The sequence below is a fragment of the Hippocampus guttulatus genome, chromosome 5 (assembly GCF_054856545.1).
Source record: "Hippocampus guttulatus isolate MCC_2025c chromosome 5, RoL_Hgut_1.0, whole genome shotgun sequence".
Classification (NCBI taxonomy): Eukaryota; Metazoa; Chordata; class Actinopteri; order Syngnathiformes; family Syngnathidae; genus Hippocampus; species Hippocampus guttulatus.
The window spans coordinates 22,742,023-22,769,676 of NC_141265.1; the positions used below are offsets into that span (position 1 = coordinate 22,742,023).

Consider the following 27,654-nt stretch of genomic DNA (forward strand, 5'->3'; position numbering starts at 1 on the left):
GAATCAGGTGTGTTGCAACAGGGAGACTTGGAAAACATGCAGGGCAGCGGCCCTCCAGGACCTGAGTTTGACACCTATGCTCTAAATTGTCCCCAGTGTGACTAGTATGTCTACGATTGGCTGGCAACCTAAAACAGCTGGGATCGGCTCTAGCACGCCCACAACCCTCTATCCGTCGTAACCTCAGACTTGATTACCGCTACTTTACTTGCTTTTCTTGGAGTTAAATCCAAAGACCGACTAATTTCCTATCCTTGTGTTTAGCGCCCTCTCCCGTGTTGTCCGGCGGTTTGTCTTGTTTATGTGCCTTCGGAGCGGAGCGGAATCTCGTTTCGCAGTTCACGTTTCGCACGGACTATAAACATCAAGCACAAATTGTTGAACCGAATGAGCACGCTCAAGAAATGGACAGGAGATGAAAACACACTCTTGGATTTAGGCGCTTTGTTGGATTGTAGGTACGTTCGTTGTTGGGTTTTTTCGTCACCAGAAGGAATTGAATTACAATAGATGGGGAAATTGTTTTATATCAAGACAGGGATTAAAATTTTCGATATCTGAACAAGCGACTCCAAAGATTCACCGTACCTACTTATTTACAAAAGGCTTACTTTTTATTTGGCTCTATAATTTTAGTGGCGCAGCACTGCTTGAATTTATAGTTTAGCATCAGTGGTAGTTTACTCCGGGACCTTTTCACTTTAGGATATTGCAAACCAGCACAACATTGCTCTTGTCCAATAGTTTGCGTTTACAAAGATGACAATGCTCAGTATTAAATGGAATAGCCAGAGAGGCATATGATTTTCAGTGATGGAGAAACTGCATTGTATCACCCTGAGAGGTGTTCATAAAGCTTTGGCAACTCAGTTGAGCTCTGTATCAGGGGGAAAAAATATGATAAGCTCCTCGCAAATACATATGCAACTGTACACATTGGTTTGTTTTTGTGTGCCCAAACTGTTTTTTTTAAACTCCAAAATTATTGATACGTCTCCTGAACTGGATTGCTGTACATTGTGCATGTAAGTGTACCTCTGACACCTTATTAAAGATGAGAAAAATCGTTGAATGACAGCTAAAATATTCAAATAGACTCAGCAGGGTTGGACATTAACGCTGGCCTGATGGTCCGTGGCCACCAGACAGCAGTGTTGGGCCACCAGTAAAAAGTTCTAGGCAAATTTATTCATCGACCGGTTTTATTACAGTTATGTATTTCAACCATTTACAGCAGCCTCAACCTTTAATTATTTGCCTAAATTGTTAATTATGATTAAGTCATACTTAGCTAATAGTATAATGACATATCGGTTGATTTGATCAATCAATTATGTCATTCAAGACTCGGTACATCTTATTTTTCAAAAGCAATGCAAATTGATTGGAATTGGATAAAGGAATTGACCCGGCTGCCATTATTTTACACACAAGCTAGTCAAAAAACATATGTGAAAGATACCTCTCACGCATTCAACTACTGGTAACACAAACACACATGACAACTATTAATGCTTAGAACTTAATCAAACACATTGTACCACATTTTCCCTGTTAAGATTAATAAAGTATCTATCTCTCTGTCTGTTGTCCGTCTGTCATTGGTCAAATGGTTGTGTTAAGCTTTATAAACATCAAAGAACAGTCTTCTTAATTTGGAATTTGTTGCAAGTAAACATAATATTTACAGAGAAGTGTCAATTTCACAATTGCGACTGCTTTGTTTTTTTAGTGAGAATATCAGTCATAATGGATGAAGAACCAGAGAGAACTAAACGCTGGGAAGGTGGTTATGAGAGGACATGGTAAGACCTACGTTGGGAGACAATTTTTCAATAGGTTTGTTCATGCATTTTTTTTTTTTTTAATCCAGGGAAATTTTGAAAGAGGATGAATCGGGATCACTCAAAGCCACAGTTGAGGAGATCCTGTTCCAGTCCAAAAGGGACAGGTATGTTTTTGAGTGCCACTGACCCACCAAACCGTTATGCCAATTGCAAAATGTGTTTTATATTAACATTTGCGAATTAATTTTAGTATGACTCACAGTGCGTCTGTAAATTTTGCCGGGCAGTCATTATTTCAGGCCGGCCCAGTCCGTCAGTCGTCAGTCTGTCATTCTGTCATTGTTGTTTTGACTGACTGCTCTTCCGTCATCGCTAAATTACATTTTATCATCGCTATTTTAGGACCGTCACAAAAAAACTTTACATGGGTAGAAGCACATAATTGTATTCATTTGGAAACAGTTTGAACCACTTGAAACAAAAAACTAAAAAAACCCAGATTCAACCTAATTTGGAAACAGTTTGAACCACTTGAAACAAAAAAAACCAGATTCAACCTAATGTCATTTTGCTCTGCTCCTTTTTGTTATTGTTGATTTTTAAAATGTAATTTATCTATTCAATTCCTTTTTTAAAGTTGTTTGTTTAAATAATTTTAACATATTGTATGGTGTCCTTGAGTGCCAAGGAAGGTGCCTTTAAATAAAAATCATTATTGTTGTTATTATTACCCATCCATCCATTTTCCGATCCGCTTATCCTCACAAGGGTCGCGGGGGGAGTTGGAGCCTATCCCAGCCGACTTCAGGCAGTAGGCGGGGGACACCCTGAACTGGTTGCCAGCCAATCGCAGGGCACACAGAGACGAACCACCATCCCCGCTCACACTCACCCCTAGGGACAATTTAGAATGTTCAATCAGCCTGCCATGCATGTTTTTGGAATGTGGGAGGAAACCGGAGTACCCGGAGAAAACCCACGCAGCCCCGGGGTAGAACATGCAAACTCCACACAGGGAGGCCGGAGCTGGAATTGAACCTGGTACCTTTGCACTGTGAGGTTGACACATGAACCATTATTGTTTTATTATTACAGTGAAACTCCTCTACAATGAAACCTACATGTGCGAAAATCCCCTCAAGTGTGAAAAAATCTTCACGCATTAAAGTCATTCCCTCTTTTCTGCTTCCCCCTACAACGAAAAGCCCCTCTGTTGCATAATACAAAGTCCTTTTCTCCATCCTTGCCTCGCAATGAGGTTCACTACAACAAAAACAAGCCTTCCGCAGAAGTCTAATCTAACCTCAGCCTGCCACAGCCACCGCTACTGCTTTGCTTCGAAACGGCAACAGCAACCACCACACTGGTTTACACATGTGCAGTCATAGAGGAAGTATTTATTATTGTTAGTTTCAGACGCAGCACGAACGTTGCATTGCTAAAATGGCTACAAAACGGACCTTTGCAGACCAAGGAGTTAAGAAAAGAAAAGCTCTAACGCTTAAAGACAGGATAAAAGTAATAAAAATGAAAGATGGAGGAAGCAAAGTAAAATACATTATGCAAGAAATTGATGTAAGTGAAAGTGAATGCTGATCGTAAATTTCGCAATTTCTTTCCCATTTTTTCTTTCTACACTGGTTATATTAAGTGTCAAATAGGTGTATGCTCATGCTTATGCACTACAGGTATTGGAATAAAAATAAAGCGTGTGCGTGTGTGTGTGTGTGTGTGTGTGTGTGTGTTTACATCTGAGATCAAATTTGCTAGAGTGAAAAGTCCCCTCTGGTGAAAAATTTCTTGCTGCAAACAGGATTTCGTTGTAGAGGAATTTCACCGTATAATTATTAAAAGGGAACCCCCCTCCTGCAAATTTCTACAATAATACGTACTATACAGTAACACTAGTCTAAGCATTCTGATTAATGTTGCATTTGTGGAATAGGGGTTAAGCTGTAAAATTCAACCGTTTTTGCACCACTCAGAGGGTGGCCATTTTGCCCCTTGCTGTCGACTGAAAACAGTTGTTTTGGGCTCAGGTAACAATCTATCATTGCTTAGCTTCAGAAAACAAGGTGTGATTGGTTGTTACCTGAGCCCTGCGCAACTGTGCTGTCATTTTCAGTTGACAGAAAGTGGCAAAATGCCCCCCCCCCCCCCGAACAGGTAAAAATGGGTGGATTTTGCTGTTTAACTTGTATTCCACAAACACAATATTAATCAAAATGCCCTGTTTAGACTAATGCACCAAGAACATATTTTTGTTCCGTATTTTCCACACTATAAGCATTAATTTTTCTCAAAAGGCGACAGTGCAAACTATAATCCGAATATAAGCCTTATATATGGTGTCTTTATATTCCTCATTGAGTTGTTTACCCGTTCGTGTTGCTATCTAGTGGTGATTATTAGTGGGAACCAATTGTAATGTAAAAGGCTTCTGCCCAACACCAATTGACATGTGCATTCGCCAACACACATTCAAACAGACAACTACCGTATTTTCACGACTATAAGGCGCCATTTAAAGTCTTAAATTTTCTCCAAAATGGACAGGATGCCTTATAATGCGGAGCGTCTAGTGTATGCGCCGAGTTCCAAAGCCTGACTGAGAGCACCTCTGGCCGACACGCTGTTTATATAGAGAAAAGGCGGAGTGAGTGACGACAGGCATGCGGAAGTCTGCCATTGAGTGAAGGGTGGGCGTGTAAGAGGACGCTAAAGGCACGTCCCTAGCAGGTACCAGTCGCCAATGAGTAAAGGGTGGGTGTGTAAGAGGACGCTAAAGGCACGCCCCTCGCAGGCACGCCCCTCGCAGGTACCAGTCCGTAAAAATACAGGGTTTATTCCTTGGCAACCCGTGAGAACTGGTCACAAGCACAGATATGAAACATAAATACAAATGGCATTACAAAGCAATAAATGAAAGACAAAAGTTATGAAAAAAATTGATTCAATAAAAAGGCACACAAATCTCATGGGCTCACATCCACAAGGGACTAAATAAGTTTTGTCTCCTTCCTTCGTTTAGTCGGTCGTTAACTATGCTTTTGTTATTATCTTCATTTCATAATGGCTGCACAGAGCTCACAAAGTACCGTATTTTCACGACCATTCGGTGCACCGTTTTGTTGGGCGCAGTCTCAGTAACGGGTGCTATTTCTGTATTTGACACATACACAAAACGCACTGTATTATTGGGCGCAGCCAGGCATGGTAAAACATACGCCAGCTTAAACATACGGCATGCATGCACGCAAGCTAAAAAAACGTTTTTAAAAAGGCAACGGAAGCAAAACTGAGTTTGGGTGTACTTTATTTAGCCATTTTACAATGTACTCACGCGACTGGTAACTGCTAGGGGCGTGCCTTTAGCGTCCTCTTACACGCCCACCCTTCACTCATTGGCGACAGGTACCTGCTAGGGGCGTGCCTTTAGCGTCCTCTTACACGCCCACCCTTCACTCATTGGCGGACTTCTGCATGCCTGTAGTCACTCACGTCCGCCTTTTCTCTGTATAAACAGCGTGTTGGCCAGAGGTGCTCTCAGTCAGGCTTTGGAACTCGGCGCATACACTAGACGCTCCGCATTATAAGGCGTCCTGTCCATTATGGAGAAAATTTAAGACTTTTAATGGCGCCTTATAGTCGTGAAAATACGGTAAGTCACCATTCCAGAACTCCTCTCCTTCCTTTTGCATCTCAACAGTGTTTTTAAAGCAACACCACCGCCGAATGCAGTCAGAGAACATAGCAAAGTACCCACGGACAGCCATTTCACTAAGCACTGACAGAAACACGCCCAGCATGTCTTACGTGTGTAATCCGTTAATACACTACTTCAGACCGAATGTGACGTGCCACTTGTCTCGTGCGTGTTCACTGTGTTTGTATGTGGGAGAGTGACTACACTTTGCTTCAAGCAGACAAGAGGAGAAGCGTGCCGTCCAAAAAAGTTTACATTTCGCCAGCCATTCTCCTTCCTCCTCCACGTCACTCTGAAAATTCCACTAGGGGAGGAACTACTCCAGTCAAAATAGCTTAATCTTTGGAAGTCATGGCTGTCCATCAGCTGTGTGTATACCTGTAGGTTTGTTCAATTGGTTACTATGATTTTCTGTTGACGGCTTCTCTCATTTATTGGTGGATTTTGTTTAGTTCAACCTGTAAACCAAGGTTCGAAGGGGGACTCCGACTGGCGAGAGTTGCACACAATTTCCCTCACATCAGTTAATTTGTTCACAGCTCGCAGACTATCTCTTTGTGGTCTGGTCCCAAAAGAACATTAAAAAACAATATGGGATGAGAGCTTGTAAATATCTTCAGTGTGTGCAAAGTGCATGGATGAATGAAAATGGATGTGTGATAGCCTGTTAGTGGAACAAACAAACCAAACCAGAAACAAACAAACCAAGGAGTGTTACCCGAGTAGGAGTGACTAATGAGCACACCTATTTAATGGATGAGCCAGGTAGCTCCAATCAAGAGGCTGAGGGACCGCCCCAGCAGGACACGGGAGGGGCCGTGACACCCCCTCCTTAAAAAAATGGTTCACCCCTCCGCCCAAATAAAGCCAACACTACAAACAAACTGAACTCCCTGTCTCCAAGCTATATCCCTGCATTCGCCAACCAACTATCCATCTGCCACCTTACAGCCTTGGTACCTGAGGAACTATTTAAGAGAAGGAGGAATAGACCATGGCAGAGGTTAGCAGAGCAACAACAACAATTAACATAGTGGATCACAGGAAAGGGCATCCGCAGTAACATTATATTTACCACTGATGTGTCTTATGTCTAGGTTGTAAGGCTGCCAAAACAGAGTCCAACCCATTAGCCGTTGATTGGGATTCTGTAACAACTTATTTTATTTTCTTGCTAGAGCACAACTCCAAAGCCAGTGTGACTACCATTGACCTTTAACTTGAAAGAACACAAGAGTGCCTTAACTGCCTCAAAAGTCGCCTGGCACCGTGTCGACCAGATGATCTCCACCTTAGCCTTTACTAGATCGGTCAGGGTGGTATACTACATCGGAAAGGTTTTGACAGAAAGCACAATGGTACCCAGCCATGCCCAGGAAGCGTCTAAGTTCTTTTTTTGTGGATGGCTGCGAAAATTGCATCAATCCCTGCATCATTGCTCCCACTGGACAAACAAAACTCTGACCTACAAAGGTGCTGGGGAGGGGTAAGTCTGGGCATCCTTGTGATCCGACCCCATATAAGCAATAGAAATTGGAAGGATGAATAATTGAAGTGGTATTTATTCTATTTACATCCAATTTATTTCTTCACAGGGTAATAAAAAGCTCTGGCCAAATAAGACTTGGTATGGTGAGTTCACCCTTTTCATTATATTTTTATGGTTCACGAGAATCTTTCAAATGAAGACAGACATTATTTTAACTTTTTGATAACATAGTGTCTAGTCGTGGAACTTCTTTACAGTTCTTCACAATTGCAAATCTTGTTCATGCCTTCAAATTTTAATTTTAATTCGTTTCTCCTTTGGCAACATAACTGATATTTCTTCGTAAATGATGTCGGTACCCTTTTTTTTTTTACATCTGAAGGGTGAGTGGCAGTCTGATATAGCTTTGAAGTGATGGGGGGAAAAAATAATTGATTCTTAGACCATTATGCATTATACTTGCTGACATCCAAACAATGTCTTTTTCATGGACGCTCTGCTTAGTTCAGCAAGAAAATGCCAAACCACATTCTGCATGTGGTACAACAGTGTGCATGTATTAGACTGGCCTGCCTGCAGTCCAGACCTGTCTCCCATTGAATATTTGTGGCGTATAATGAAGCGTAAAATACAACAACGGAGACCCCAGACTGTTGAACAGTTGAAGCTCTACATCTAGCAAGAATCCAAAAGCTTTGCCTTCAAAGCTTCAATCATGAGTGTTCAGTTCCCCAACTGTGAATGTTAAAAGAAAAGGTGAGGTAACACAGTGGTGAACATGAATCTGTCCAGCCTTTTTGGAAGGTTTGCAGCCATAAATTTATAACTTAATGATTATTTTCTACAAATAAGCGTTTATCATTGAACATTACATATTTTCTCTTTGTCGTGTATTCAATTGAATGTAGCTTCAACATGATTTGCAAATCATTCTATTGTTTTTATTGATATTTAACACAATGTCCCAATGGTTCATTGTAAGAGGTTGAAGACGACCAGGAAAAGCAAATCTTTTTATTTTGCCGAATGTTGTTGATGTGGCGATGCTGATTTTGATGGGCTTACTCCCCACATTCGAGAAAACATGAAACACACTCATCACACTTGGCTTTTATTTTATGAGTATTTTATGAGTTAATTTTGCTTGAAAAGGCTCAGTTGTCCCCTCTCCAATTTTTATGGAAATAGCCCCGATTGAACATTTCACTGAGACCTACCAAAATTTCTTCTTTAATCTGATGTACTTCATTTTCAAAAACATTCCAATCCCAACATGACATATATACTTTTTCTTTCTAAAGAAAAACAACACTAGGTTAGCCCATCAATGGGTGTTCACTAACATGCTTTACACACCTGATGCATGATTGTATTTTCTTGAGGTTTTCAAAAATAAAACTTGTGAAAAATTCAAAATTCTATTTTTAACCAGTTAATGAATTGCAAGTCTATGAAGGTTTGACATTCATACACAGGTTAAAAATAGACATTTGAGAAACTCATTGTAAAGTTCACAAACGGTAAAAAGGTCATGAAATTAAAAAAACAAAGTTCATACGATTTCATCCCAGAAATGTCTCTGGTTAACTCCCTATTTTTCATGTATTTTTAAAGAATGGGAATGAAGAATTGCAAGGAACTGGAATCGTCCAAATTCAAATCATGCCCAATATTCGTGAATGAAAATGAAAGTGTTTTAACTGAAAATTATTAAGTAAACAATTCCTCACTGGTAATCGTTTTGTGTTTTTATGATCCAAATGTATCTCTTGTCTTGTAGATGCGGCATCTTTTTGTGGTGATTGACTGTTCTAGAAGTATGGAGGATCAAGACTTAAAACCAAACCGCCTAAGTGCAACTCTAAAGGTTTGAGTAATGGTTACGTTTTCTTCACACATTTCTGCAGTGACTCAAATGACTCAGTTAACTTCATGTCCTTCTTCTTGCTTCAGCTGATGGAAGCTTTTGTTGATGAATATTTTGATCAGAATCCAATCAGCCAGGTGAGTGGTGATGATAAAATTGACAACTCTATTAATATCACATTAAATTAGGAAGGTCAACCAGTACATAACAATGACTACAACTATTGCTGACAACATGGCACTGTGAGGAGCGGCAGCTTGGAGAAAATTTGCTCACAACAATGCTATGGTAATGTGTTCCGTGTTTGTGTATCACATAACTATTGGGCAAATGACTTTCCAACTCTCTCGTACTTCTGTTTTTTTGCACAACTATTTTACGAGGATTTGCGGCACAGACACTTCGTGCAACCAACTGTGACTGTGGAATAATGGTACACAATATATCGAAAATTCACCGTGATTTTGACACCAGCATGCACAATATTGTATACTTTGTACATTGAACGAAAGACTGCTTAAACTGAGATAAATTGTACTTCGGGTGCCATTCATTCACCCTCTGCATTGGAATTGGCCAATCATTGGAGCTGATAGTCAGGTTCTGCTCTTCCTGCCCGGATGCAATTGGACATCCTACCTGGATGCACCATCCAATCATATCGCTGCGGGGTAGATGCAGCAGCCGATCATATTGCAGTGGGGCTTGTCCTGCAACTCAAGTAGCCCACCCCTGAGCACCAAAAATATGCTGGCAGCTGTGACGGTAAAGTGCATGTAGATGGAGCTAAAGGTGTCAAAATGCCTGAGGGGGTAAATGACAGTGTTGTGTCCAAGGACCGGCAACCTGAGGCCAAGGCCAAGGCCAAGGACTTGACTCCGAGGCCAAGGCCAAGGACTTGGAAAATTTTCCGAGGCAAGGCCAAGGCCAAGGACTTGAGAAATTTTCCGAGGCCAAGGACCAAGGACTTGCCTCCGAGGCCAAGGCCAAGGACCAAGGACTGATTTTGAAGCTGAGGCCTAGCCGAGGACATGTATAAAACAAAGCTATCATACCACTTGGCAGGTCTTCATGATTTGCAACACCCCTCCATCATAACCCCTTGCACTCCCTAACGCTTGAATGAAGTGTTTTTATTCAAAGAGTAGAACAGTCAGGGTACGTGTTATTTATACTGAGAAAAACAAAAATAAAAGCATATGATATATAGTACATTTATGAATTAATGTTTTAGTGCAGTAGTTTCTTAATATGAAGTAATTCAACACTCAACAGGCATGACATGGCACGGAAGACAAGTTGAGAAATGACTTTGCATAGAAATCAATCACTGAGTGCAGAAAAAGCGGTAATCTCTGCAGTGATAATTTTACAGTTTACCGGCAGCGAGTCCCTGGAAAAGTCTTAGTCCCATTATGCATTGAGAGAGTCCCAAATTTCGAATTCTGAAATGGTCTACTTATTCAATTGCAGATGATAATAACACAAACAACATCATATACATACAATTATAAACAAATGTTGCAAAAATTTAAATAATTCAGTAGCAGGCCTGAGGATTTCGGAAATTCATGGTAACATCATCAGCAAGCTCTGCGGAAGCCTGACATTGAACCTGTTCATTTGAATCAGGTGTGTTGCAATGGGGAGACTTGGAAAACATGCAGGACAGCGGCCCTCCAGGACCTAAGTTTGAGACCCCTGGTTTAAACAGTTTACCGCAAATAGGAAAGTTAAACATCCCCACCAATATGTGTGTTATTATTTATGTGTTATTTCCAGGTGGGAATTATCATTACAAAGAATAAAAGAGCCGAGAAGCTCACTGACCTATCAGGTAAGGCCAGCATGTGTGCAAAGACGCCGGGTGTAATTTGTTCATTTGTTTTGTTTGTTTGTTTGTTTGTTTGTTTATTGAACATAAAACATATATACAGTAATAATTTGATAGAAAATAAGGTAGATAAAAAAAGTAAAAAGAAGGAAATCAATCTTCATTCAACACAGTTATTATGTTCAAGGGAGTAGGAAGAAGTAAAAAACTTATCTAGTCCTACCCCGTTATGTGATTGTATCTAATAAATCATTTTTATATCAATCAGAAAAGAAAAAAGTAAGAAGAAAGAAGTCTCCATTAAGGCTCATACTTTACCCTTAACCGTGATATTTTTACAACTTTTGGTTTGTATCGGGATTATATACTTCCACACCCTGACACTCTTGTCAATTTTCTCTTGTATTCATAATGGATATTTATATACCTTTCTCTATTTATCAACTTAGTTCTGATTTATCATTATATTTAATGTTTTGAATTTATCATTTTAACTCTGATTGATGTAGGTTATTTGTACTATTTTTTTGAATTTGGTTTTGAACTCAGCAAGCGATTTACTCATTTTCAGGTCAGTTTCGAGATTATTCCACAGATTAACACCTTTGATAGATACACTTCTTTGCTTGATGTTTGTTCTTGTTTTGAGTTTTTTGAATAAGTTGGTACCTCTTAAATCATAGCTGCTTTCTCGAATTTCGAAAAACTTCTGAATGTTTTGGCAGAGCAGGTTATTGTGTGCTTTGTACATTAATTGGGCGATTTTAAAGTCAACCAGGTCATAAAATTTCATCGTATTTAATTTGATAAATAGTGGATTTGTGGGTTCCGTATATTTTGATCTATTAATAATTCGAATTGCTTTTTTTTGTAGGTTGAGAATAGGGAGTGTGTTTGTTTTGCAGGCATTTCCCCATATTTCCACACAGTAGGTCATATATGGTAATAATAATGAAGTGTATAATGTGTACAAAGATCTCTTATTTAGCACTTCCTTGGTTTTGTAGAGGATCCCTACGGTTTTGGCTATTTTTCTTTTTACGTTATCGATATGTGGCTTCCAACATAGTTTTGAGTCTATTACTAATCCGAGAAACTTGGTTTCATACGCTCTTTCTATCTCAATTGAGTTTACCATAATTTTAGCTTGGTGTTTGATTGGTCTTGTGCCAAAAATAATTAACTTCGATTTTTTCAGGTTAAGTGACAATCTATTTCTGTCGAACCAGTTTTTTAATTTGTTTAATTCATTTTCTACGGTTGTCAGGAGCTGTTTCAGATTTATTCCAGAACAGTAGAAAGTTGTATCATCAGCAAATAGGACACATTTAAATTGTTTTGAGACCTTGCAGATATCATTTATATATAAGATGAATAGTTTTGGACCAAGCACTGACCCCTGAGGAACTCCGTGAGTGATTTTCAGTTGATTCGTTTTTTTATTGTTGAGTTGCACGTACTGATATCTGTTTTCTAAATAACTTTTTATCCATTTATAAGCTACACCTCTAATGCCATATCTTTCTAGTTTTTTCAATAATATACTGTGATCTATTGTGTCAAAAGCTTTTTTTAGATCTAGGAAAACCCCAACAGTAAATTCTTTGTTGTCTATATTAGTGGCTATTGCTTCCACAAACTCCGTAACTGCCATTGAGGTGGTCCGTTTTTCCCTGAAGCCATATTGATTCTCACTTAACAGCGCATGCTTTTGTATAAAGCTATCAAGTCTGCGAGAAAATAGTTTTTCTAATATTTTTGAAAATTGTGGTAGTAGTGATATTGGTCTATAATTTGTAAACCGATGTCTTTCTCCACTTTTATAGATTGGAATAACTAGCAATTTTTATTTTTGATGGAAAGATACCAGCTTTGAATGACAGGTTGCATATGTGCGTGAAAGGTCGCACTACATATTCTATAATCTGCTTTATTATTGTCATGTCAATATTAAAGCAATCAGTTGACTTTTTATTTTTAAAAGTTTTTATAATATTTGATACTTCTTCTTGTTTTACAGCAGTAAGGAACATCGTGGAGGAGTTTTTTTCTACATATCTATCTATTTCAAACAAGTTTGTTGGATCAGGAATTTGTTTTGCTAGGTTACTGCCGATGTTGACAAAATACTCATTAAATTCAGTTGCTATTTCTGCAGTTTTTTTCCAAAATAGTATTTTTGCCTTTGATAAAATACTCTGGATAATCCATTTTTTTAGGACTATTTCTGATTACTTGGTTAAGTATCTTCCATATTTCTTGTGTGTTACTTTTATTCTGCTCTAATAGTGCATGATAATGATCTCTTTTACTGGTTCTTATAATATTTACTAGTTTATTTTCATAGGTCTTATATTTTTTTCTGCTTCTTCAGTTCTCAATTTTAAAAACAATTTATATAAATTGTTTTTCTTTTTACATGCGTTTTCTATGCCTTTCGTTATCCATGGCTTACTTGGGTCTTTATACTTTTTGGAGACTTTAGTTAATGGAAAATGTTTATCATATAAGAAGATTATGGTAGACTGAAATACTTCAAACGCTGTATTTGGGTCTTCGTTTGAGTAGACCTCGGTCCAGTTTTGTTTTTCTAGGTCTTGCTTAAAGGCGTCGGTGGAGCGTTGGGTTCTTAGTCTTATTTCTGTTATGTGAGTTGTTGGCTTAGCTTTTCTATCAAAATAATTATGAAAAACTGCAAAAACAGGTAGGTGGTCACTTATGTCATTAATGAGAAGTCCACTTTCCATTTTATGGTCAATCTTATTTATAAATATGTTATCTATTAATGTGGCCGTGTCAACTGTTATTCTGCTAGGTTTCAGGATTACTGGGAAAAAGCTGTTGCTGTACATAGTATTTATGAAGTCGGTTGTTTTTTTGTGTCCATTTGGGTTTAATAAGTCAATGTTAAAGTCACCACATATTATTCGTGTTTTCTTATCGTTGTTGTAACTGAGCATATCTGTTAGTTTTTTATTGAATGTGTCAATACATGATCCTGGTGTCCTATAGATGCAACTTATGATATTTGATGCCTTTTTATTATGTATTTCAATGGTTAGACATTCCATTAGGTTTTCTATTGTGTTTGTCAATCTCTCGATTTTACTGCATTTAAGTGCTTTGTCTACATATATTGCAACCCCCCCTCCTTTTTTGTTTTCCCTATTAGTTGAAAACATTTCATAACCTTCTATTTCCATTTCAGTTGTTTTATCTTCATCAAGCCAAGTTTCTGATATGGCAATTATTTTAAATTTATTGAATTTAGTCAGGTATTCTTTGATTTTTGTGAAGTTTTTATAGAGACTTCTACTGTTTAAGTGTATTACTGAAAGTGCATTTTCCAATTTTATATTAGTGTTGAATTGTTCATCCAGGTAATAGTCAGAGTTTGTTACCCTTTGTTTGTTCTGGAAGAAGTTGTTGTCTGGGTCCAAATTGTTCTCGGGATCGAATGGCTTATAGTCAATATCTTCAAAGGGTTGGAAGTCCATGTTTTTGGGATGTGAATTTCCCGCTCCCACGCGGTCGTCACTGGCTCCCTCGCGGTCGTCGTTGGTTCCCTCGCTGTCGTCGCTCGCTCTCTCGCCGTCATCACTGGCTCCCTCCCGGTTGCTGGCTGGACGTCTCCTGGGTCCCTCGTGGTCGCTGGCTCCCTTGCGGTCGTCGCCGACTCCCTCACGCTCGCTGGCTGGCTGCCTCCCGGCTCTCTCACGCGCGCTGGCTGGTTGTCTCCCGGCTCCCTCAGGCTCGCTGTCTCCCGGCTCCCTCGTGGTCACTGGCTCCCCTGCAGTCGTCGCTGGTTTCCTCTCGGTCGTCTCTGGCTCCCTTGCGGTCGTCGCTGGCTCCCTCGCGGTGGTCGCTGGCTGGTTGTCTCCCGGCTTCCTCGCGGTCGCTGGCTTCCCTGCAGTCGTCGCTGGCTTCCTCGCGGTCATCACTGGCTCCCTCACGGTCGGTCGTCGCTGGCTCCCTCGCGGTCGGTCGGTCTTGAAAAAGTTATTGTCCGGGTCCAAGTTGTTCTCAGGGTCAAATGTCTTGTGGTCAGTAGGGTTGGAAGTCATCAAAGGGTTGGAAGGGTCATCAAAGGGTTCGAAGTCCATGTTTTTGGTATGTGAATTTCCTGCTTCAGTAGGGTCAGAGTTTTTATCTTCGGGTGGTGAATAATTCTCAGTATGCTGCTTGATGGTGTTGAACTCGAGCCTGTTGTGTTGGAGTACTGGTGCGGGGGTGGACGATAAGTTTGTCATGTCTTAAGTAGGCAGTTTCCCCTCTGTCACGTGCAGCTTTTAATTTTGGGAGGAGCTCTTTTCTTTTTTGTCGTACGGCATCTGTAAAGTCTTCGTTGATGTAGATGTTGGAGCCTTTTAAGTATTTTGCTTTTTGTAGGATCCTTGATCTGTCCTTGTATTTGAGAAATTTCACCACAACTGGCCTCGGACGAGGTCTTCCAGGTTCTTGTCTTCCTGTGCGGTGAGCTCTCTCCACCTCAATTTGCCCCTGTATCAGCAGCCTCCCCATTTGATGAACAATTGGGGATTTAAAAAAAGTAAAAATGAAAAAAATCTTGGCTTTTATCAAATTATGAATTTCAAATGAAAAACAAAAATTGCTTGAATTTAATATTTCATTATTCATGCAGTTTTAAAAACTGAGAGAGCATCTACCTGTTACATGGCATAAGTGATCCAAAAGTGATCCACCTGCTTTCGCTATCGTACACCCAGTAAATCAGGAGTGACCAACATGGTGACCGCGGGCACCTTATAGCCCCCAAAGACTACATGAGTAGGCCGTTCTAAACATCACTCACCAGTGATGGGACATTGTGAGTTTCTAGGAATGGTGTAGAACAGGGGTGTGAAACTCCCAGTGTTTTTCGCGGGCCACGTTGTACTGGAGTTACGGTTTCCCTTGGAGGGCCATTATGACTGTGAATTTTGTGAAACCATATACATGTTTGACCACCTCCACATATTACATACATAGACTTTAACAAGCATCATGGAAGTTGAGAAGCTTGAATTGCTTTCGCGTGCCACATAAAATGATGTGGCGGGCCAGATCTGGCCCCCGAGCCTTGATTTTGACACCAGTGTTGTAGATTGATCATTTGAAAAGTTAAATAATGGTCAAGATTTATGGGAATAGTGTTGCATGTGATGTTATCTGTGTGTTAATTATTGTGAGAAATCATTAACATGATCAGTGTCCAAATACAAATAAAATCAAACCCCAACGAATACCACGGTCAAAAGGGGTGTTCACACGGCACACATTTGCTCCGGCGCTGCACCGATGTATTTTGTTCCGATATATCTTACACCGGAGCAAATTTTGGGGTGGGTTAAATTTGCTCCGGAGTAAGCTGTTTTCAGGGGCTACACCGGTGTAACTTTGCACGTGTGAACGCTCTACTGGGGTAGCCCAGCGGAGCACCGGAGCAAATGTTGCCGTGTGAACACCCCCAAAACAGCCCACAACAGGGTCTGCACAGTGTACACTAAATGGAAAAGTACAATCCGAAAAGATGGTGAGCGTAGCGCTCGTAACAGGCTGCTATCTCAGAGGCGCCAACTTGAAAATATTTCATTTAAGCATGTAATTAAAAGTATGAAAACTAAACACGTTTTTTTTCTCCAACCGACATTCCTGAAGTTTATTCTGTGTACACTTTTTCTTTGTATATCTAACACATTTAGATTCTAAGTACATGCTTTGATTGGGATTTTTAAAAAACTTTTCCCAGTACCGTACTCTGTTCTTCTCAACAGACTCACAAACACAAAGGTTGGGTAAAATTTAGACTGAATCACGTACAAGAAGTATTTCTACAATCAAAAGTTGGCATTAAATTTTTCCCACTCCACTTTTGGAGTTTTGGGATAAATGTCACATTATATTTTTTCCCCTCTACGTTTATCCAAACAAATTAATTTTTGGACATGACTGAAAGGATACTTGTTACCCTGTGTGCAAATGGTCTGCTTAATTTTGGGTAAAACTGTTCATTACTTTCATTTATGTTCTCAAGCCAAAACAGATCTTGATGTGAATGGACAACTGACTTGCCATAATTGATATATTTGATCAACAAACAGGGAACCCAAAGAAGCATATTGCTGTTTTGAAGAAAGCAGTGGACACTGTGTGTCTTGGAGAGCCCTCCCTGTACAATTCCCTGAACCTGGCCTTACAGACCCTGAAGTAGGTTGAGTAACTCTGTGTGTGTGTGTGTGTGTGTGTGTGTGTGTGTGTGTGTGTGTGTGTGTGTGTGTGTGTGTGTGTGCGCGTGTGTGTGTGTGTGGGGGCGCGTGTGCGCGTGTGTGTGTGCGCGTGTGTGTGCGTGTGCGCGTGTGTGTGTGGGCGCGTGTGCGCGCGCATGTGTGAGTGTGAGAGAGAATGAGATCTTGTGATGTAATTTATAAATTAGCACTTTTTTTTTAATGAAGACATATGCCTGGACACACAAGTCGGGAGATTTTGATCATCCTCAGCAGCCTTACCACGTGCGACCCAGCCAACATCTATGAGATGATTCAGGTGATATCATACTGTACACTTTGCTCTTTAAGTGCCCTCAGTTATTCCCTGCTGATGAGCACTTTAGTTCTTAATCAACTTGTACCATGTTTTCTGCACTATCAGGCACTCGTGATTATAAGGTCCACCTTCAATGAATGACATATTTTAAAACTGTTTTCATATATAGGGTGCACTGCATTATAAGTTGCATAGAATAGAAGATACAATAGAGGCTGTGGTTGCATCCACTAGAGGGACCTATGTTAAAGGGAATACAATACAGCTTTATTTCCATAGAGCCTTCAAAACTGCTGCAGCTGTTACAAAACCATGGGAACTGGTTACCAACACACACATTAAAAAATATCAATACAAATGGCATTACAAAACAGTAAAAGACAAAAGTTATAAAGACAATTGAAAAAGGTACACAAACCTTGTGGGCTCACATCCACAAGGGGCTAAATATCCTAAGAAGTCTTGCTTGCCTCCTTCCTTCGTTTAGTCAGTAGTTAACTATGCTTTTAGTATTATCTTCGCTTCATAATGGCTGTGCAGTGCTCACAGAGTGGTTGTCTGTTTGAGTCTGTCATGGCGAATGCACCTGTCAATTAATGTCGGTAGAAAAAGATAAACAACTCAATGGGGAATATAAAGAGACTGTAACGCCACATATAAGGCACATCGGATTATCGGGCGAACTGTTGGATTTGGGGAAAATTGACTGCTTTTAGGTGTTCCTTATACTGTGGAAAATAGGGTACTTTTATAGTGAAGGGTTGCATTTACATCTGCATTCACTTAATGTGACTCAATACAACACGAGGAGAACTTCATGAGTGGAGTACGAATTGAATCTGTAAACTGTAAATGTCAAGCGCACGCCACGAAAACTCCTGTTTTTTTTTCCCATCACAGTTTTTAATTGCTGTTTCTTGCAATTGTCAGACCATGAAATCATTGAAGGTGCGAGTGTCTGTAATCGGCCTTTCTGCGGAGGTTCGGGTGTGTACCATGTTGACCAGGGAGACTGGTGGGTCGTACCATGTCATCTTGGATGAGAGCCATTTCAAAGAACTGCTGCTGACGCTGCATGTGAAACCTCCCCCCGCCAGCTCCTCATCTGAATGCTCTTTAATACGGATGGGTCAGTATGTTGATGTTTACCTTTGTTCATCATCAGTCTTGTTTCTTTGTTGCAAATGCCAATATGTAGTTCTAGCGAAGCAATCACTGATAAGCAGTGAGGACAATTTGTAAAGTATATCTCAAAGTCCCTTACAGCAGTGCTTCTCAATTATTTTCTGTTACATGCTGCGACTATAAATATAATTTGTCTATAAAATTGGGCTGATTTTTTCTCTTTTTTTCCCTCTTTAAAAAAAAATAAATTCTCATAATGAAGTCAGGATTAATGGCGACAATGAGCACGTTTTGCAGCACACAACTTTTCCAGCGTAATTGAAGTGTAATGTCTTTAAGTGGCGCCTCGATGTATTTGGCTTCATGCTGCCCGCTGCCAGCATTTTTAGATGCACTTAACGCACCGGTTTCACCTCGTCTGCCACTGGAGTCACAGTGAAGCCAAGTGGTACATATGACTCGTCATATTTCCTTATCTTAGCTTGCGGGTGACTTTCTTTTTCTCTCTCCGCCTTTATTTTCATCCCTGTTTAAAAAAAAAAATCATGTCTCCTGACACTTCATATCGCCTGCTCGGTGCAAAAAACAAAACTAAAAACTAAAAAAAAGAACAACACCATCAGGCTTATTCTGCGCATTCTCTGACAATAATGGCACCACTGCTGCAGTGGAATGCAATTAAACTTTATTCTAGTTTCTTCTGTCAACCCCCCAAAAAAAACCGAGGCACGTTCCCCAGAGTCTCATGCGCCCCGCCTGGCATCGCAACCCTCCCCCCACACCCTCTCCATCACCACCACCACTATTTTAGGACTGCCTTACAGTGAGCAAGATTCTTCTTTAATATATAACTATAGGAGGACAGTCATTAAAACTAAACACTGATTGTGTGTGAATTCTGAAAGTCTAAACAGGGTTTTACATTAACAGTGGCCAGGGGCCATTACATGATTGTGCCACCCAAATTTCACTGATGCTGGCGCGGCTCAGCCATTACAAGTTTCACAAATATCTATCCATCTTTCGCTTGTCTGGGATCGAATCGTCATCGTCATGGAAGCCCAGATTTCTCTGTCCCCAGCCAAGTGATTGAAATTGGTGTGATGTATTTCTGGTAAAATCTCACAAGGCATTGTCCTTTCCGATCATAGGTCTGATATTCCAGAGAATTTCTATTGGCAACATTTTGGAGTACTTCTTCGTCATTGTATGTATGCAATTGTGTGTATTCGTCATGATATCGAAGAAGAGGAGAGAGGACAGTACATGGAGCTTTCACTCCTTTGTGCCTGGCCAGTTTCCTCATGGTGTACCGAGTAGTTAATCTTGTTTTTCTCCCCCTTCCTCTTCCCTATTGTTTTCCTTTCACATTATAGACATCGGGGCACTAAACAGCGAACTGACAGGCTTGAACAGAATATTTTTTAAATTCACATTTTTTTTCTCTTTCTCTCTTCAATCAGGGTTTCCCCAGCATACCTTCAGCTCTCTGACTGACCAGAATGCCAAACCCTCTTTCAGCATGGCGTAAGTAAACCACTTAAAACAAGAGTGTACAAGAGAGCATGTACTGTACCTCTATCAAAACTCTTTCTTTTGTTGCCCATGAAATGTATAGCATGTCCCAATTTAGGGTATGCACCTTTCAGTGAACTGTTCCTACATGGTCAATGGAGTTAATCTTCAGCCATGGAAGGCTGCAAAGGATACATTTAAATATTTGGATCGCCTTTCTCCAGCCTTATGATTTCTTTCTTCAAACGCTGTCTCCATGGAATATAGGCCCTAAATGGGAATGTAGCTAATGAGTGAACGGCTGTAAAAAGTTATCGCCAATACTGTTGTACCCGGATGTGACTCTAATGCCCCTTTCCCACTGAAATTAGTGGGTAGTAGTGATCCGTGGCGACACGCAACCAATTGGCATATTGTCCCTTTCCCATTGACCAACAGAAGGTGATTCTTACATTCCAAAAACGTCCTGACGGCACTATTGATAAAGGTAGAGTGTTGTGCCTAATTTGTAAGGAGTTTGCATACCATTGAAGCAGCTCAAGTTTAGCCTCCTACATCAATGCAAAGCACCGAGTTGCGTGTGCAGCCACGGCTAACGTTAGGACAGAAAGGGTTAGCAATCGAGGGAGCTATAGCAAAGCAATTGAGGGAGCTATAGCAAAGCTCTTAACCAAACTAAACTCGAGAAGAACATGGCATGAAGTCAGCATCGCTGCTGTGTCCTCTGTAGTCTATTAGAAGTGGTTGATGTTTATTTCAGCACTTTATTTTGTCATGAACTGTGTCATTTGTGAAGTGCTAACTTAGAACACTGTGCTTTAAGGGTCTGTTTTGTCTATTATCTGAAGCAAGTTCCATGTTCAGTACTTGTATTCGTCAGAAAAGTGTTCTTCCTGTTTTTAGGGGTGTTCACACGACACACATTTGCTCCGGCGCTACACCGATGTATTTTGTTGCGATATATTTTACACCGGAGCAAATTTTGTGGAGCGGTCACACCTACAAAGCCGCTGAGCGTGTCAGCACCGGCGCAGCGTCGGTGCTGCTCCACTTGCGGTCACACGGCAGTTTCTGCAGCGGAGCAAAACGACAGAAAACAAATGAGCTGTCGTGTTGGTTCTTTTTAAAACTTTTACACAACTCAAGCGACGACTGTAGCAAAACAAATGAGCTGTCGTGTTGGTTCTTTTTAAAACGTATACACAACTCAAGCGACTACTGTACAGGCACGCCCTTCTCCTTCTCGGTCTCCGTGCCTTCAGCTTGAGAGTGACCACCCCCGAAAACGTAAATCAACGATGACTTCAATGACACTCAGAAAAGCAAACACGTAATGCACCAAACAGAAAATCAAGAGAGGAAATCACAAAATAAATTCTATGGGGGGCGGGGGGTTGTGAACACACAACAAAGGAACAAACTACACAAACAACTCAGAGACAGTCCAGTCTCCTACAAAAGGAAAGATAACGTTTGGGGACTATTCCCCCCCCCCCCCCCCCCCCCCCCCCGTTCTAGTTGAGATGGTATAACCCAAGAGGTGCTTGCTACTGTTACGAGCCAAATCTTGTGTCGTTATTAAACAAAAACATGACGGAAGTCCAACAGAACACGAAAGCAATGCATTCTCGCCGTCCGTAATCAACTCTTCTCGAGCATTTGCTCCAGAGCAAATTGGAGAGCTCACACGTGCAAATTTACATCGGTGCTGTTCCACAAACGAGCATTTGCTCTGGAGCAAATTTTTAAACCACCTCCGTGACGTGGATCAAATTTGCTCCGGTGTAAGCTGTTTTCCGGGGCTACCGGAGCAAATTTGCATGTGTGACTGCTCCACTGGCGCAGCACCGGCGCAAATGTTGCCGTGTGAACACCCCTTTTGATATATTAACCTAAGCACTTTTTATGGACCTGGTGTTCTCTTTTATTTTTATTTTGTAATTATTTGGAGATTTACAAAAACAGTGATTCCCCCCCCCCCCCTGGGATTAGTCTCAAATACGGCAGAAAGTAAATGGCTTGGACTGCATCTGTTTAAGTCTGTTTAAAAATAATGAAATACTTTATACCACTGTTTTGTGGTGTGAGTCTTTTGATCTGCCTCAATGCTGAATCATGTAATGAATTTAAAATGAAAATAGTGGTTATATCAGCAGTTTTTAAATGACATTAAAATATAGATTAATTAGATCAATTAATTAATGATCATCATTAATTAATCACACCTTTTTTAATCTCTTGGCAGCACTAGTTAACACACCAGAATTGAAAATCTTTTAATGTCCATCGTTTGTCTCAAAGTCTGTTAGATGACACCAATGATCCAGGTCTCTCTCTGGGAGGATACTTGTGTCCGCAGTGCAATGCTAAGTACATGGAGCTTCCAGTGGAATGTAAAGTCTGTGGTATGTCTGGCTGGATGTGTATGATCAACTTTGCATGATATAAATTTTACACTGATGACACAATACCAATGCTAATGTTAAAGGTAAGGCTACTGGTATAGCATTATAAAATCACAGTGGAATGACCAAAGTCAAACACAATGGTATTTCTAATATTAATACTAGCAATACCATTGTGGGCTTGTTGCATGTCCGTTGGCAGGCTGCATTGGGACACCTGCTGCCTTCGATGGTTACCGTTAGACCTTTCCTTTTAGCTATCACAAAGTAACGTTTATCAGAAAACGAAAAATGTGAAGCTTGCGCCGCATATGATGATGGACTTGGGACGATGCAAAACTTCCAACTGCACCACCTTTATGGTGTTTGACTTTAATGATTCCACTGTTGCTACTGTACATATTGCTTTCAATATGTTTAGGTTTAAAAAAAAAAAGCACAATCTTTTAATGCCATGTCATTTTGTCACCAAGGTTTGACTCTTGTGTCGGCCCCACACCTCGCCAGATCCTTTCACCACCTCTTTCCCCTACACATGTTCATTGAAACACCAGTTGAAACCCTCCCAGAAAAAAGGTTAGTTATGAAATGCTATAATTAACATGTAAATTCACCCCATGTGAGAATGTTTGTGTGTTGCAGATATTCTCATTCATTCTGGTCATTTAATTCTCTGGGTATTGAATCAGTTGCAACTGGACTGCTCTGTCTTGGAAAACATTTCGCCTCCCATCAGAGTACCGTATTTTCCGCATGAAAAGGCGCACCTAAAAGCCCTGCATTTTCTTAAAAGCTCATAGTGCACCTTAAAATCCGATGCAACATGTATCTGGTGATTGCGGTAATATGTCGACCCTAAAATGGCTCCTTGCTAGAAACATGCTTACAACGCAGAGTTCAAACGTAAGGCGATCGGTTACGCAGTTGAACACGGAAATAGAGCAGCGGCAAGAGAGGTCAATGTTATAAGTTGCTGTTGGTTAAGTGAACTGTGTCGCTGCTTTATTAAATATGTTTTACTGACGTCCCGTAGCAATGCCTCTCAACAGCTAAGATAGTTTAGCTGTTGTCGTTTGTTCAAAGCTTCTTTGATCAGTGATGTGGCATGTGTCATCGCTGATTGGTTGAACCACGTGTGTGTATGTGCTCGTGGTCAAGCACGCACAGCAGAGAGCAGCGACGATGGACTGCTGAGGCGCGCTTCACTCAAGTGGCATTTCCTTGAGCGTGGCTCTAGCTAGTGGATGCATTGTAGATTGCGTCTTGTTGAGGGGTGCGTCCAATATATGAAAAAAATACAAAATAGGCCATTCATTGAAGGTGCGCTTCATAATCCAGTGCGTCTTTTAGTGTGGAAAATTGGTACCAGCTAAGCTCAAACATAATCAACTAAATGTTGCACTTCAAAGACTGTATATTCCTCTTGATATGATTACTTTGATTCTATTTTTAATAAGTTGGCAGATTCATCATTTTTATTATTATTATAATTATTATTATTATATTACAAACATTTCCATATCATCATTATGGAGTGTTTTGTCGAGAAAGAGAGATCCGTCGCTCTCTCTCCACCAACTGAATGTTTGACTTTTGTACAGACTCTGTCTCACTTCAGAGGCCCGCGTAGGGCTAAGAGACAGCAAACATTTTGCGAAAACTCTTGAAATGTATCTTCACCATCCTCACAAAGTGATTTTTGTTTTCAAAATATGTCCCTGTACTGTATTTGTGGAGTAGAGGACTGAAAGGACAACTGTTTCTTTCTTCATAGTATGTAAATAATATCTGTAGTGGCAAGCATTGGACCAAGAAGTTTGTCTTTGCTTGAATGAATACATATCGAAATCTAAGACACAGTTATGCTCCAGGCATCCCACTTGTTCAAGTCTTCACTACCAATTTGGAGCAATTCTAAGTATTTTACGACTAAGGAGAATCTAACCTCACCATTTATCTTCTGAATGACTCATCACATACAGTACAGCACACATTCTGCAGAAAGACACCAATATTTTCTAGAAACCTGTCACAGAAGTGCTGAAGTTGTTCTTGCAAAGGAAAGACCGAATTCACCCCCGTTTCCAGTTTTTATGGATGACACAATATTGTATGCATTTCGCGTCATCTTATATGATTTGTGCTGTTCTTACTTTTTCAATCTTCTCTGTAGAATTTTGTGAGTATACAACAATGTTCCAATGCATTTCTCATCCTGCTGTGGTCGATTTCAGGTTCTGTGGGTCTTGTCAAGGAGAATTAAAAGATAAAACAGTAAGTGCGGCTTCTCTATTTTAATGTCCAGCTTTTTCCCACTGTATTGATGAAGTTGTCTTAGGACAATGGCGTGATTCAACTTCAATATCATAGTTTTTCCTGGCTCAAATTAAGGCAGTGATGGTACCATCACATGTGCCATGACATGCATGTATTCTATAAAATCCACGGGCTCACTCTCTTTTACGGGAAACAAACTTTAAGTTAAGAATTCCAATAAGAACACGACTATTATCATGTTAAAGCATTCATTTATTAAAACCCGCAAAGGAGAATGATGGACTTTTCCATAGTTTGTGTGGTGGGGCCACTCTGAGATTATTTTGAAGCAGCCTTCTCTGTGGTCCATGTCCACCTGCACTGCACTTGCAAGCTGTAATGTTTTCTGTCAAAACAAAACAACAAAAAAACATTTTATAAACTAAAGTGTATAGTCTTTGTAACTTTATTAGTTGAGTGTTTTTAGGTCCTACCATCTTGAATATAGTCCTTCTCTTCTGCTGCTTTGTGAATGACCGTCACCTCATGACTTTTTAATGTGTCCTGCCTGTAGTTGGTTGATGAGTATTTACATGGCTTATCTTTGTCTTACGTTCAAATGACTGATGAATAAGACAATAAAAAGAATGCAACAAACAAATAAATGAAAAATACCTTGTCACTATCTTGCAGTTCATATGCATAAAAAGCATTTCTCGTCAATCTCTCTAAAAGCGTGTTGCCAAATGTATCCACCAGTATTTTGAATTTGCTGTACTTGCCTCTTTTCTGTTTCTAGATGTTCACCTGCCCATCCTGTCACAGTGTCTTTTGTGTCGAGTGTGATCACTTCATTCATGACACACTCCACTGCTGCCCAGGGTGTGTTCACAGTCAGCGCACCCCTTAAAGCCACAGCCAGAGGAGAGCAGTGATCATAAATGTCAGGGCTCATGACCGACAGGAGCCCAGTAAAATATCTAAATCTGTGGTTCTTAACCAGGGTTCGATCGAACCCTAGGGGTTCGGTGAATCGGTTCCAGGGGTTCGACAGAGCCTCTGCCATGGAGGTTAAATTAGTTTGTCCATCAAAAAAAAAATCTTTTTTTTTTTTTTTACAATTTGATGTTGATTAAAGAGTAGAGTTTACATACAGTATATCTGGCGTAGAATTGTACCCAAAAAAATTATGTACCCATAGATTGTTCTGTGACATTTTTTTCAAATTATGTATTTATTTTGGGGGCCTTGTTGATAATATGACGACAATTTGACTTCTGAATAACATTTTTCAATGGCTGACTCAGCCATTTGTTCACTAATAGCTATGGTATACCTTCTTGTGTTTAAAACATTTCATCTGAGCTTCCATACAACGGTTGATTGAGGAACCAACACGACTACGACTACAACACCTACTGTTATTGTGTTGGGTGACATCAACTACAATGGACAATAAAATGGAAATGTTTTCATTCCTCAGAATTTCTTGCAGTCTTATTTTAAGATGGGTTTTTTTTCTGTCTCGTGCCAACAGAATGATGTGTTCAGATCAGTGGCATCTGGTGCATTTTGGACCTGGGCCATAAATGGAGATTTAAATGACTCTACTTCCTAATATCATCACTATCACATCACAATTTTACAAAATACAAAGACAGCTGGAATAGGCTCCAACACGCCTGCGACCCTCGTGAGGGTAAGCGGTTTGGATAATGGATGAATGGAATATACAAACATGCAATATAACTGCGTGGCATTACAGAGAAAGAGAAGCATTTCACATATTTGGATGATTATCATTATTACTTCAGCAAGAAACACATCCTTTATTGTGGAGTGGCACTCGTTTTCAGCTCTGGATTTTCATGACTCATACTGGTCAACTTTAATTCTTCTACCTTCATTTTCATGAAGATAGAAAATGTTACCCTTATTAGAGAATCAATCTTAAATAGATTATCATTCTGTCCAACAATATTAATATTGCATTTGATCAAAAAATTGCAATTGAATGTGCTAACAAGATCACGAGGAGTGTTTCACAATTACACCTGCGGACAATATCCAGTGTTCACTTTAAGCTACCATGTATGTCATAGGTGGGCGGCCCGGTAGTCCAGTGGTTAGCACGTCGGCTTCACAGTGCAGAGGTACCGGGTTCGATTCCAGCTCCGGCCTCCCTGTGTGGAGTTTGGATGTTCTCCCCGGGCCTGCGTGGGGTTTCTCTGGGTGCTCCGGTTTCCTCCCACATTCCAAAAACATGCATGCTGATTGGATGCTCTAAATTGTCCCTAGGTGTGAGTGTGGGCGTGGATGGTTGTTCGTCTCTGTGTGCCCTGCGATTGGCTGGCAACCGCTAGGGTCCCTGGTCCCCTGCCTACTGCCAGAAGATGGCTGGGATAGGCTCCAGCACCCCCCGCGACCCTAGTGAGGATCAAGCGGTTCGGAAAATGGATGGATGTATGGTATGTGTTGGCCTTACTCTTCCTCCACGTGTTCGTTAATTTCGGACGATGAGGATGTTGGTTATTCAAATACAGGCTGGAGCCAATGAACAGTACCTTCGAAGGTTTTATTTGCAGAATATTCTGGGCACCCACGGTCTACAGACAATGGCTGCGGATCACGAGGGTGTCCAAAGTCGGTCCTCAAGGGCCGCTGTCCTGCCTGTTTTCCAGCTTTCCCAGGAGCAACACACCTGATTCAAATAATCAGGATCGTTCTAATGCTGCTTCAGAGCTGGCTGATGATCTGATCATCTGAATCAGGTGTGTTGCAGCCCAGAGAGATGGAAAACAGGCAGGACAGTGGCCCTCCAGGACCGGAGCTGGACATGCCTGGTGTAAGAGATTCACAACACATATGTATCGTCAGGGATGGTACCGAAACTTATGACATGGCATCGGACTCTGTTTCTCCTAAACTCATCAGCTTGTATCAACTGGTGCTTTCTGAAGTTCTGTGTGTCTCCACATTGTCTCCACTAAAGAAGAACTGATTTCATCAAGTGATTGATGATTCATGGGTGCAAAGGTCTACTCGCAGGCAAGAGGAGAGGAGGCAAGGTGTGTGTTCTCATGCTGATATGGGATAGTTGTACATTATGTTCAAACATGGGCAGAAT

At 40.6% G+C, this 27,654-nt stretch overlaps 1 protein-coding gene across 3 annotated transcripts; it reads left to right on the forward strand.

Moving 5' to 3' along the window:
* The first annotated feature begins 295 nt into the window (after positions 1 to 295).
* Positions 296 to 26,012, forward strand: gtf2h2 (general transcription factor IIH, polypeptide 2). Of its 3 annotated transcripts, none has more exons than XM_086110952.1 (15): positions 296 to 458; positions 1,733 to 1,805; positions 1,874 to 1,951; positions 7,089 to 7,125; positions 8,763 to 8,849; positions 8,936 to 8,986; positions 10,632 to 10,686; positions 16,785 to 16,890; positions 17,136 to 17,226; positions 18,157 to 18,355; positions 19,815 to 19,878; positions 22,168 to 22,271; positions 22,745 to 22,847; positions 24,506 to 24,545; positions 25,327 to 26,012. In XM_086110952.1, exons 2-15 carry the CDS (start codon positions 1,750 to 1,752, stop codon positions 25,435 to 25,437), a joined length of 1,182 nt encoding a protein of 393 aa, XP_085967078.1. In that variant the 5' UTR covers positions 296 to 458; positions 1,733 to 1,749; the 3' UTR covers positions 25,438 to 26,012. The 3 variants fall into 3 exon arrangements, with proteins under 3 accessions (XP_085967078.1, XP_085967077.1, XP_085967079.1); XM_086110951.1 differs by having other exon boundaries at positions 308 to 454; XM_086110953.1 differs by lacking the exon at positions 296 to 458 and adding an exon at positions 800 to 1,025.
* Positions 26,013 to 27,654: the final 1,642 nt, after the last annotated feature.

Coding starts and splice junctions, on each gene's coding strand:
- gtf2h2 (XM_086110951.1), top strand. CDS start 388: ATGAGCACGCTCAAGAAATGGACAGGAGATGAAAACACACTCTTGGAT. Junction 8,987..10,631: donor ATCAGAATCCAATCAGCCAG/GTGAGTGGTGAT, acceptor TGTTATTTCCAG/GTGGGAATTATCATTACAAA. Junction 19,879..22,167: donor AAACCCTCTTTCAGCATGGC/GTAAGTAAACCA, acceptor TTTGTCTCAAAG/TCTGTTAGATGACACCAATG.